This window comes from Hemitrygon akajei, chromosome 20 (genome assembly GCF_048418815.1).
Source record: "Hemitrygon akajei chromosome 20, sHemAka1.3, whole genome shotgun sequence".
Lineage (NCBI taxonomy): Eukaryota > Metazoa > Chordata > Chondrichthyes > Myliobatiformes > Dasyatidae > Hemitrygon > Hemitrygon akajei.
The window spans coordinates 68086216-68099417 of record NC_133143.1 but is presented as its reverse complement, the minus strand read 5'-3'; the positions used below and the strand labels follow the sequence as shown (position 1 = coordinate 68099417).

General features: G+C 43.8%; 1 protein-coding gene across 9 annotated transcripts in view; it reads right to left on the bottom strand.

Moving 5' to 3' along the window:
• The window catches only part of thrb (thyroid hormone receptor beta), a 236974-nt gene that overhangs the window by 143405 nt on the left and 80367 nt on the right, over nucleotides 1-13202 (bottom strand). For all 9 annotated transcript variants that reach the window (XM_073024555.1, XM_073024556.1, XM_073024557.1 and 6 more), the window contains exon 3: nucleotides 10434-10495. In XM_073024555.1, the coding sequence (XP_072880656.1) occupies nucleotides 10434-10440 (7 nt within the window). In that variant the 5' untranslated portion in view covers nucleotides 10441-10495. The remainder of the gene's footprint in view (nucleotides 1-10433; nucleotides 10496-13202) is intronic.

Here is a 13202-nt window from a genome sequence, read left to right as displayed (position 1 = left end):
CCAGTGATCCTCATCTCATCAGTACTGTATACCATAGACCAGTGAGTCTCATCTCAGTGATCCTCATCTCATCAGTACTGTATACTGTAGACCAGTGATCCTCATCTCATCAGTACTGTATACTGTAGACCAGTGATCCTCATCTCATCAGTACTGTATACTGTAGACCAGTGATCCTCATCTCATCAGTACTGTATACTGTAGACCAGTGATCCTCATCTCATCAGTACTGTATACCGTAGACCAGTGATCCTCATCTCATCAGTACTGTATACTGTAGACCAGTGATCCTCATCTCATCAGCACTGTATACTGTAGACCAGTCAGTCTCATCTCAGTGCTACAAAAGTCACTGTACAGAATTCTTAGGGAAACAATTTATGAGCATTTGGAAAATCACGGCATAATTAGGGAGAGTCAGCACGGCATTTGTGGGTCAAGTTGTGTCTTACTTGATTGAGCTTTTTGACGAGATGACAAGGGTGATTGATGACGGTAGAGCTGTAAATGTTGTCTATTTGGATTTTAGGAAGACATTTGACAAGGTCTTTCACGGCAGGCTCATCCAGAAGATTAAGATGGGACCTCTGCTCTTTGTGATGCATATAAATGACCTGGATGAAACTGAAGATGGGCGGGTTAGTAACCTTGCCGATGATACAGAGATTGGTGGTGTTGTGGATAGCATAGAAGACGGGATATAGATCAGTTACAGATATGGGTGGAGAAATAGCAGATGGAGTTGATGGAGAGATCAGAGAGAGGTTTATAATATTATGAGAGGCATAGAAGAAGTAGACAGACAGTCTCCTTTTCCCAGGATTGAAACAGCTAATAACAGAGAACATGCATGTCAGGTGAGAGGGGTAAGTGACAGCAGATGTGAGGGACAAGTTATTTTTACAGAGAGTGGTGGGTGCTGCCAGTGGTGGTGGGACAACACACAAAATGCTGGAGGAACTCAGCAGGTCACTCAGCATCTGTGGAAATGAATAAACAGTCGGCACTTTGGGCTAAGACCCTTCATCAGAACCTCCTTCTTAAGAGACATTTAGATGGGCACACGGATGTTAGGGAAATGGAAGCATATGGACATTGTACAAGCAGAAGAGACTAGTTGCCATTTGATTACTAATTTAGCTGGTCCAGCACAGCTTTGTGGGCCAAAGGGCCTGTTCCTGTGCTGTACTGCTCTATGTTCCGTCTATTTGCCTTCACCAGCACTCCAGGTATTCATGCCAGGCACTCATCCCTCTTTGTTTAAAAAAAAAAATCTTGCCTCTCACGTGTCCTTTGAACTTACCTCCTCTCATCTTAAAAACTTTAAAGTGAAGGTCAAAAGGTTCTTGATTAGTAAGGGAATCAAAGGTTACAGGAGAGGACAGGAGAATCGGCTTGAGAGGGATAATAAATTAGCCATGATGGAATGTCAAAGCAGACTCGATGGGCCAAATGGCCTAACTGTGTTCTATGTCTCATGGTCTATCTAATGGGCTGTGTGCCAAACACTGCGGATTTAACTGCATCTACGGCATTTATCTCATCTATTCCATGTGACTATGATCTCACATGCCCATGACTCTCGCAGTCACGAATTGTTATAGGATTTCTTAGTGACCTTCTGGAGAATTATCTGGAATTAGGACATCAAACTCCTGGCTCTGTGGCATCACAGAGAGCCTGGCCCTTTAGATCCACGCACAGAGAATCAGCATTCAAAAAGCTTTAAGGATTAAAAAAAATTTGCTTTTTTTTTGCCACACAGACATCAAAAGATTGACACACACAGTGAAATGCCCAAGTATTGCCATGTTTCTAGTGCCAACATCACATGCCCACAACCTACCAACCGGTATGGAATGTGGGAGGGAACCGGAACGCCCAGAGGAAACCCAAGCAGTCACAAGGAGAGTGCACAAACTCCTTACCGACAGTGCCGGGGATTGAACCCCGATCTCCCAATGACTGGCACTGTACGCTAACCGTTGTGTTTTTGTACCACCCCACTACGCCACCTTGCCACCCTCAGTGTCAGGAACATGGCAGAGAGTTAATTATCCGGCACTCCGTAGGTGGGATTAATACTAAAGAAAACTATGGCTGATCAGATGGTGGCCTCAGCTTTACACTCCTCGCCAACACCGCAACCTCTCACCTTTTTGAATCAATCTACCTCTGTCTTAATAAAGATTGAAACCTTGTAAAGATTAGCTTTTCCCTCAAAACATACAATGAAATGGACCATTTTCATCAAAGCAAATCAGTGAGGAATGTGCTGGGCACCCTGCTGGTGTGGCCATGCTCCTGGCGCCAACATAACATGCCCACAACTCAGTGACACTTTGGAATGAGGGCGGAAACCAGAGCACCGGGAGGAATCCTACGTGGTCCTGGGGAGAACGTACAAACTCTTCACAGACGTTGGCGGAATCGAATCCCGATCTTACTGCTGCTGTTGTAAAGTGACTGTGCTAGCTACTATACTGCAGTGATGCTTTCATTGTACTGACAGTCATAAGTACGTGCTTTTAACTCCAAACTGCATAGGTTGATGTCACCAGCTTTCCACATACAAAACGGCAGAATTGTTCATGACAGATTTCTGCCAACCAAAGCAAGTTAATCCTTCAATAAATACTGTGTTCTGTTCAATATTAATAGACAAAAGATAAATATTTAAAATGGAGAAAGATCACAGGGTTATTGGGAAAGCACAGCATGACTATCTATCAAAACAGACTGCTGGCACAATTAAAGTTTACTGTCATCTGACCGTATATACTCTGCATACAACAAAATGTTCCTCAGGACCATGGTGCACCCATTTTATATATATATATCACACACAGTGCAAAAAAACCCAAAAAATTACCACAAATAAGTTAATAAGTATAATTCAAAATGAATGTGAAGCGTGCATCACAGGTAAACGGTGAACAGTAAACACCCTGCAGTCCCAGTGACGAGGCCTCGTGTATTCATCAGTCTCACAGCCTGGGGGAAGAAGCTGTTACCCAGTCCTGATGCTCCCGTACCTCCCTCCTGACGGTAGTGGGTCAAAGAGATTGTGGGATGGGTGGTGGGGATCCTCAGCAATGCTCTGGAGTAGGGTTGCAGGTCAATCAGTGGCAAAGCTGAATCTGAATGTGGTGTATAATTTGAATGGAATTGCCAAATGTAACACGGTGGCGGCTAGTGGAAACAAACAAACATGACAATTTGGATCCAGGATCAACTTTACTTGTGTTAGGAATTTGCTGTGGTGTGTTGGCCAGGGCAACATTCAACAATGATAATAAAGAATTACATAAAAATAAAGTTAGAGTTTAAAGTATGGATATAGAATAAAATGAGCATAAATACATAAATCCAACCTTGTATTTACAATGTAAACAGTATTATAAAAAGTGGTTTAAAGTGTTACAGTGTAGTGCAGTGTCGGGCTACCTAAAATGGTTGATCAGATTAACTGGCTGGAGGGGAGAAGAAACTTTTTAGATGGCGTGAAGTTTTTATTTTAATAGCCCTATAGTGCTTTCCGGAAAGGAGCTTTTGGAAAATGCAGTTTGCAGGGTGGGTAGTGTCTGCTATGACTTTTCCTGCCAGCTTCTTTGTCCTGGACACATACAAGTCCTGCAGCGATGGTAGACTGCGGCCAACGAACTTTTCTGTTGACCTGACAATTGACATGCCACTGAATGGAATTAAACTGAGTACTACTGGACACCTGGTTTGAGGCTTGATATTCTATGTGTTGTTCACTCGCTTTTGGCCATTTGTACAATCTGTTCTTTTTTCGTGACTTGGGCGTTTAAAGTTTTCTTGAACGGGTTCCATGGCATCTCTTTGTTTCATGGCTGCATATTATACATCTCTGAGGATGAACCTCAGAGATGTATAATAAATGTACTTCGAATCTTTGCTGTATCTTCTGTATATAGTGTGATGATGCTCCACCAAACCAGACACCAAGGGTTGATGAGAGGACACTCTCTATGATGCCAGTATGTTCTGGGGAAGATGGAATTTTACCAACTCCTGTAAAAAGTACATACTGTGCCAAGACTTCTTTGTTAATGCAGGTGAAAGTGAGGGCCAGCCAAAATCTTGGGAATCAGGTGGGTTGATTCGGAAAATTGGGCTCTTGGAAATGGAAGGAAACGGAATGTCTATCTGAGTCTTGTTTATTTTCTGGCTCATTGGGATGGTTTTGGAGACAGAGGGGAGAATATGTGCCCCCAGCACATCTTTAGGTTGCATTGGTTGTTTAGGCAAACGATACATTTCATGGAATGTTTCAATTACATGTGATTAACAGATAACTAGCGTAATGGTTAGCGCAATATTATTAGAGTTCCAGGCGTTGGGAGTTCGGAGTTTAGTTCCAGCATCCTCAGTAAGGAGTTTACTTGTGCTCTTCATGAACAATGTGGATTTCCTCAGGGTGCTCCGGTTTCCCCCCACAGTCCAAAGACATATGGTTAACTGGTTGCTGTAAGTTGCCCTGTGATTAGGTTAGGGTTCAATAGATGGGTTGAAGGGTGATTGACTTATTGTACTGGAAGAGCCTGTTCCACCCTGTATCTCAAAATAAAATAAATAAATCTGAGTCTGCATCCTAGAGTAATGAAACAAGTGGCCTGGAAAATCAGGGATGCATTCGAGGTCATTTTGCAATGCACTTTACAATCTCTAGTAGTTCCCATTGGATTGGGGGGTTGATAATGTAAGCCCACGGTTTAAAGAAGCAGGGAGAGCTATCAGAGTTTTGGATTGTTTTGCCTGTAATAATTGTTAGTAATAGAGGTATGCTTGAGTCCTTTAATAAAGAGATAATAGTGAAACAAACGGTGAAAGATCTTTCAAAGTTTGCATGAATTTACAAAGGAGAGATCATCCTCGACAGATTTACTAGAAACTTTTGATGGAACAGTTAGAGTGGATGATGGGAGGAAACTAACGTAAGTCTTCAATAAGTCTTTCAACAAAATCCCACCTAGAGATTAGTATGGAAAACTAAGACACAGAGGGTTGGGGGTGCTGTACTGCTTTTGATACCAAGAGCATCAAAGGTTGATGGACAAGAAGTGAAGAGTGGGAATAAATAGGTCCTTCTCTGCATGGAGCTACACAGTATCTGAAAACCCTGACCATCTCCCCCTGGCCCAAAGAGCCAGACCAACCAGCAATGCCTGATTTAACCCTAGCCTAATCACAGGACAATTTACAAAGACTAATTAACCTACTAACCAGAAACACGAGGAAATCTGCAGATGCTGGAAATTCAAGCAACACACACAAAATGCTGATGGAATGCAGCAGGCCAGGCAGCATCTATAGGAAGAAGCACTGTCGACGTTTTGGGCTGAGACCCTTCGTCAGGGACTAAAGGCCTCGGCCCAAAACATCGACTGTTCTTCTTCCTATAGATGCTGCCTGGCCTGCTGTGTTCCACCAGCACTTTGTGTGTGTTACCTGCTAACCAGTATGTCTTTGGAATGTGGGAGGAAACCAGAGCACCCAGAGGAAACATACGCGCACATGGGAAAGACATATAAGCTTTTTACAGAGGACATGGAATTGAACTCTGAACTCTGAATCCGCAAGCTGTAAAACATCGTGCTGCTACCCCCTATTTCACTTACATTATTTACTTATTTTGTAATTTAAAGTAATTTTATGTCTTTGCACTGTACCGTTGCCTCAAGACAACAAATTTCATGCCATATCAGTCAGTGACGATAATGCTGATTCTGGTGGGCAGTGAGCAGTAGGGTATAGAAGGGTCCACTGTGTGGATCCCAGCTTTTTGTAATCTCTAGTATCGACTTAGAAATAAATATAGAATTAGGTTTGCAGACAACACCAGCTGCATGGGAGTGTGAGATGTGAGGATAGAGAATGCCACTAAAGAAATTCAGTCTTTATTATGTGGAGCTTACTAGGTGAAACATAGAAAACTCTAGCACAGCGGTTCCCAACCTTCTTTATGCCCCGTTGTCGGGGCATGATAGGAGAGATGTCAAGACATTTCCACATGTGGGAGTTCTTGGAAAACGAGGGGAAGTTAGAAGATTAGAGGGTGACCATTTGAAAGCAATATAGAAACATAAGACACAGCAGCAGAACTAGTGTGTCGAGTCAGCTCTGCTATTCCATTATGGCTGATTTATTATCCCTCTCAAACACATTCTCCTGCCTTCTCCCCGTAACCTTTGTTACTCTTACTAATAGGCAATGGAAATTCTTCCTTACACAGTGGTGAAACTTGGGTATTCTATACTCTAGGAGGAGTTGTGGTGGAGAGATGATTAGGTTTAGTTAAAGAGGGAATTGGAAAATCTTTGAAGGATCAGGAAATGGGAAGGCCTTGGGGAACTGGCTGGCATTGTAGGACTGGTACTCGTCGGACATGAACAGCCTATCTCTGTTTCTGCTTCTGATTTCTAAGTTGCCCATCCTAGAACCATCTCACTACCCTTTTGCGGCCCACAACTCCATTTAAAAAACTCTGAACACGGTGCACTTAATTTCAAATTAATGATGTGAATTAGCTATAATAGCAGATACATTAGGGATACTTAAGACATTTTTAAACAGGCCCAAGACTGTGTAGGAAGGAAGGGTTAGGTTGATCTTGGATTAAGTTAAAAGGCCAGCACAACATTGTGGGCCGAAGGGCCACGTTGTTAATGCAGATGATACATTTCATTGTATGTTTTGATGAACATGTGATAAATAAATCTGTACCTGAATCAAAATGTTGATGTGCAGGATCTTGAAGCTGCTCACTCTTTAACTAGTTTTATTGAATCTTAACGAGATCCTCGTATATAAGATGATAAACAGCACAGATCAAGTGGACAGGCAGAGACTTTTCCCAGGGCAGAAATGGCTAACATCAGGGCATAATTTTAGGGCGATTGGAGGAAAAGATAAGGAGATGTCAGAGGTAAGTTTTTACACAGAGAGTGGTGGCAGTATGCAATGCCCTGCCAGGGGTGGTGGTAGAGACAGATACATTAGAGACATTTAAGAAACTCTTAGATTGCCACGTGGATGATAGAAAAATGGAGGGTTATGTAGAAGGGAAGGGTTATATTGATCTTCCAGTAGGTTAAAAGTCAGCACAACATTGTGGGCCGAAGGGTCTGTACTGTAAGATTCTAAGTTCTTTGTTTTATTGTCTCAAAAGCAACACCTAAAGCACTTCAGCACTGACATAACTTATCTAAAACTGCTCAATACTTTGCACGTTTCAGCATTATTTTCAAATCCATCTAAAGATTCATCTTGAATTCCCCAAGCTTTATGCTTAATTAATAAGCTCTATGTGGATCGGCGCCAAGCGCCTTCTGGAGGGTCCAGATGCGATGTGCTTTAAGAGTTATCACAATCTAATTAGGAAATCCGTTACTCAAAGATATTATGGAGGTTTAATTTAATGAAACCTAATTCAGATTGGTGTATGCGGTGTCCAGGGAGGGGCAGTACCTCTGGTGAAGGGGTTTGTGTCTCTATTCTGTCTGCATGTTATTCAAATTCCACCCCCCCCCCCCATTCCCTGTGTATTCATCTGTCTGTCTAAAAGCCTCTTGAACAGACCCTCAGGGGTGTGCTGGCCAGTTGACCGACACTAAGCAGGGTAGACATTTCATCGTTTCTCCATTTGTCTCACTCATTCCCTTCCTCTGCGGTTCCCGCCGATAGCGGGGAGGGCTGGACTGTATCAGATCAATTGCAAGAATGTGCATGTGTGCCGATCGATCACACGGCGAATTGACTGGGCCTTCTAACTGCGGCAGACATCCTCCATTAGGCAGCAGGCCTGCTTTGTCGCTCCCACACTGTGAGATGCTGGCGTGTACCGTGTCTAACGTGACTCAGTAACACATTTACGGTAATCCCTCTGACTGTTGTCGCCGCCGTGCTGCGGATTTGTAACGTTCACATGCCTGTGTAAAAACCTCCCGAAACCCTCTATCGTACTGCTTCCACCAATATGCCTGACAGTGCAGTTCAGGTACCCACCACTCTCTTTAAACAAACTGGCTCCGCGTACGGTTCACTAATACGATAAGATTCTTGGCCTCACTATCTACCTCGTTATGATCTTGCACCTTATTGTCAACCTGCACTGTACTTTCTCTGTAACTGTGACGCTTTTATTCTGCATAGTTTTTGTTGTGCCTCTCCTCCGTGGACTCTGTCTACACCTCGCTGCCTCGGTAAAGTAACCAGCACAAAGACCCCTCTTCCTCTCTTCTTCCCTCTCCCACTGGAAAAGCCTGAAATCACAGAACTGCAACCAGGCTCAAGGACAGCTTCTACCTTGCTGTTACAGACTCATGGAGGGACCACTTGTATGATAAGACGGACTCTCAGCCTCACAACCACCTCGATATGACCGTGCACTTTATTCTTTACCTGCACTGCACTTCCTCTGTAGCTGTTCCACTTTATTCTGCATTGTTACTGTTTTGCCTTGACCTATCTCAATGCACAGTGTAATGATCTGATCTGTATGTATCATTCGCAAGACTAGCTTTTCAATGTATCTTGGTACATGTGACAAAAATCCCTCTCACCTTAAACTTCGGTAAGAGGAATTAAAGGAAAGGTTATCAGCTAAATGGAAAAAATGTGCAAATGAGTTACATACAGAGGAATGTAGTTTATACACATGAATCATGTTTATACACATTTGTAAGGTAATGCAAATTGTGAGGTAACGTTGCAGATCTATAAAACTCTAATTAGATCACACTGGGAATATTGTGTTCAGTTCTGGTTGCCTCATTGTAGGAAGACTATGGAGAGGGCACTGTACTGTAACACTATTACAGCGCAGCACCCCAGGTTCAATTCCCCTCGTGACCACGCGGGTTTCCTCCCTGTTCCAGGTCAGTAGGTTAATGTGTCACGGGGAGTAACTGGATGGATTGAGCTGGGTGGGCCAGAAGGGCCTGTTCCTGAGCAGATTCTCTAAATAAACAAGTAAATAAAGGGAGCAGAGGAAACTTACCAGGAATGCTACCTGGATTAAAGAGCATGGCTTCCGAAAATGTGCTGAGTGAGCTCAGGCTTTTCTGTCTGGTGTGAAGGAAAATACCAGGTGACGACAGAGGTGTACAAGATGATAAGACGCATAGATCGAGTGCTCAGATAGAGACTTTCCGAGGACTGGGGGGGGGGGGGGGGGGGGGGGGGTGTGTGTGTGTGTGTGTGTGTGTGTGTGTGTGTGTGTGTGTGTGTGTGTGTGTGTGTGTGTGTGTGTGTGTGTGTGTGTGTGTGTGTGTGTGTGTGATAGATAGATAGATAGATAGATACTTTATTCATCCCCATGGGGAAATTCAACATTTTTTCCAATGTCCCATACACTTGTTGTAGCAAAACTAATTACATACAATACTTAACTCAGTAAAAATATGATATGCATCTAAATCACTCTCTCAAAAAGCATTAATAATAGCTTTTAAAAAGTTCTTAAGTAGTTTACCTAAATACATTAAATACAATCAACCCCGGCACTTTAACATATCTTACTCCTGGCGGTTGAATTGTAAAGCCTAATGGCATTGGGGAGTATTGACCTCTTCATTGTGTGTGTGTGTGTGTGTGTGTGTGTGTGTGTGTGTGTGTGTGTGTGTGTGTGTGTGTGTGTGTGTGTGTGTGTGTGTGTGTGTGTGTGTGTGTGTGTGTGTGTGTGTGTGTGTGTGTGTGTGTGTTAAGTTTTATACACAGAGAGCGTTGGGCGTGAGGAACACGCTGTCGGGGTGTCAGTAGAGACAGGTACATTGCAGACGTGTAATAAACTCTTAGATGAGTGTTGTGTTTGTAATATTTCAGTAATCATGTATATGTATTGGTTGATCAAGCATTCTTGTTTGTTTAAATGACTCATTGCAGGCTCTCTGTATAAATACGTGAATTTCATACGTCATCACACTACCATGCGATATGTGCGTGCCTCATTTAAAGTGAACACAAAGCCAGACTCACATTTCGGATTCCTGTGTCTTCCCTTTAACTCATTTACTGTTTTGAAGTGACAAAACATAACCACAGATACATGGATGATAGAAAAACGGAGGGCTATGTGGGAAGGAAAGGTCTGACTGATCTTAGAGTGGGTTAAAAGGTCAGCAAAACAAAGCAGGCCAAAGGGCCTGTACTGTGCTGTACTGTTCTATGTTCTGTCAGCCCCTTTGCATCACTGAGCAGCCAGAAGAGGAAAGACCCACTGTGCGGGATACCACCGAAATGGTATGCGACAAAAGACAAAATCATTTAAGGAAATCTACAATGTTAACAATGCTTTGGTCCAATGAACTGTAGTTACAACAACACACAGACACGGGCACGTTGAAACAGCGAAGGACAGCTCCAGGAAGAATGGATTGGACTGAAAGGTATTCTTATCAACCGCGTACCTGACATATTGCTTAGCGTTACGGCTCAGTGGTCATCCTGTAGCTTGTCTTCACCACTCCACCTGTAAGACAGAGTCAGAATCAGGTCATTATCACTGGCTTGCGACCTATCACCTGAAAAGTAGAATCAGAGTCCGATTTACTATCACTGACTTGTATGTCAGAGAAATTTGTTTCATGTTGCAAAGACAAAACTATGCAAAAAATATTTATTTATTTTTATTTGAGCTACAGCCTGGAACAGGCCCCTCTAGCCTTTGCGTTGTGCCGCCCAGCAATCCCCCGATTTAATCCTAGCCTGATCACGGACAATTTACAATGACCAATTAACCTACCAATTGGTAGGTCTTTGGAGGAAAGTACGCAGAGGGGAATCCGGAGCACCCAGAGGAAACCCATGCAGTCACGGGGAGAATGTAGAAACTCCTTACAGACAGTGGCGGGAATTGAACCCAAGTCTAAAGTGTTGTGCTAACCACTGCACTACTGTGTCGCCATATAATGGGCTATGTTATTATATCTAATATTGACCATAAAACAGGAACAGAATTAAGCCATTCGGCCTATTGTGTCTGCTCTGCCATTCCATCATGGCTGATTTATTACCCCCCTCACCCCCATTCTCCTGCCTTCTCCCCATAACTTTAGATGCCAGGACTAATGAAAAACCCAGCAACCTCTGTTTTAAATATACCCAATGACCTGACCTTCGCCTGTGGCAATGAATTCCACAGATTCACCACCCTCTGACTAAAGAAATTCCTCATCTCTGTTCTAAAGGGACGTCCCACTAGTCTGAGGCTGTGCACGCTAGTCCTACACTCCCCCACTATAAGAAACATCCTGTCCACGTTCACTCTACCCAGGCCTTTCAATATTTGATAGGTTTCAATGAGACTCCCCCCCCCTCCCCATTCTTCTGACTCCAGTGAGTACAGGCCCAGAGCCATCAAACACTCTTCATATGTTAACCCTTGCATTCCCAGGATCACTCATATAAACCTCCACTGGACCTTTACCAATGCCAGTGCATCCTATATCAGATACGGCCCAAGATTCCTCACAATACCCCAAATGTAGTCTGACCAATGGCTTATAGTCTCAGCATTACTTTTATATTCTATGAATGCCAAGATTGCATTTGCCTTCCTGACTACCAGCTCAACCTGCAAATTAACCACTACGGAATCCTGCACTCCGACTCCCAAGTCCTTTTGCATCTCCAATTTCTGAATATGCTCCTGTTTGGAAAACAGGAGTATTGGTTTTGGTTTATTATTGTCACATGTACTGCAATACAGTGAAAAACTTGTCTTGCATACTGTTCTTACAGATCAATTCCTCACACAGTACACTGCATTAGAATAGGGTAAAACGATAACAATGTAAAAGCCACCAGAACAGTGCAGTGCAGGTAAACGACAAAGTGCAAGATGATAACTAGGTAGACTGGGGAGCAGAGAGTCCATCCACGAGGTCTGACAACTGAGGGGTAGAAGCTGCCCTCACGTCTGGTGGGATGTGTTTCAGGCTGGGACCCAACGGGACTGGGGAGCAGAGAGTCCATCCACGAGGTCTGACAACTGAGGGGTAGAAGCTGCCCTCACGTCTGGTGGAATGTGTCTCAGGCTTTTGTATCTTCTCCCCAACGGGACTGGGGAGCAGAGAGAATGTCTGGAGTCGGGTCTTTGATTACTCTCGGCTGCTTTACCGATGCAGCAAGAAGTATAGACAGAGGCCATGGAGGGGAGGCTCAATGATTTAAACGGATATCAGTGACATGATGCACTGAAACTATTGAACTTCATCAACAATCGATGAACTGCGTTCTCCAACTCAGGCTTATCAGGTCCAACACATTTGTGCCAATTTGGGATGTCACCAATGACTCTTGCAAGTTTCTACAGACGTACATGGGAGAGCAAATCTGACTGGTTGCTCACCGCCTGGCACAGAGGCTCCGATAAACGGGACAGCCCTCCCCACCATCGAGGACAGTCTTCTCAAGAAGGTGCCTTCCATCACTAAGAACCCTCACCTTGAAGGACATGCTCTCTTTTCATTACTACCATCAGCCAGGAGGTACAAGAGCCTGAAGACACACGCTCAATGCTTTAGGAACAGCTTCTTCCCCTCTGTCTATCAAACTGGTTTTATTTTGTAATGAAGCCCCCTCACTGGGCTCGTATGGAAACTTGTCTCGTTGCCGGCCCCACCAACGGCTGTGGGATTCAGTGGTGAGAAGCCACCTTTTCATAAACAATAGGTGTCTAGGGTCAATGTGATGCAGGGCTCAACCACACAGGAACATCATAACGTTCCGATTGAAGAAACCTCGATTTCAGCAAATGTTGCACAAATACTGCCCATGCACAATTGTCAGGCAGCAAGAAATAATGAATCGCACACTGCATAAAATTAAAAAGAAAGTGTATTTACAGCTTTCAGCTTTATCGAACAGTTGGTAGGAAAAGGAATGGAAAATAAAACCAAAAGGGCTCATTACAGTTAAACCAGTCCAAATGTGCAGGTAAATTTGGAGCTCGTCCTGGAGTTGTCTTTTCACTCATACGCTCGACCAACTGTCTGCAGGAAAGCACACACCACGTTCCGAGCTTCGCTCGAAATCCATCTTGAACAAATGGGTGCTCTCTCTGGAGTACTGGCCCTGCCTCCTCGGAGCCATTCATCTGCACAAAGCTCGGGGATGCTCGTGCTCACGGCATCCTCAGCCATCTTCCCTCCTGTCCTTTCTGCAGCTTCCGCCAA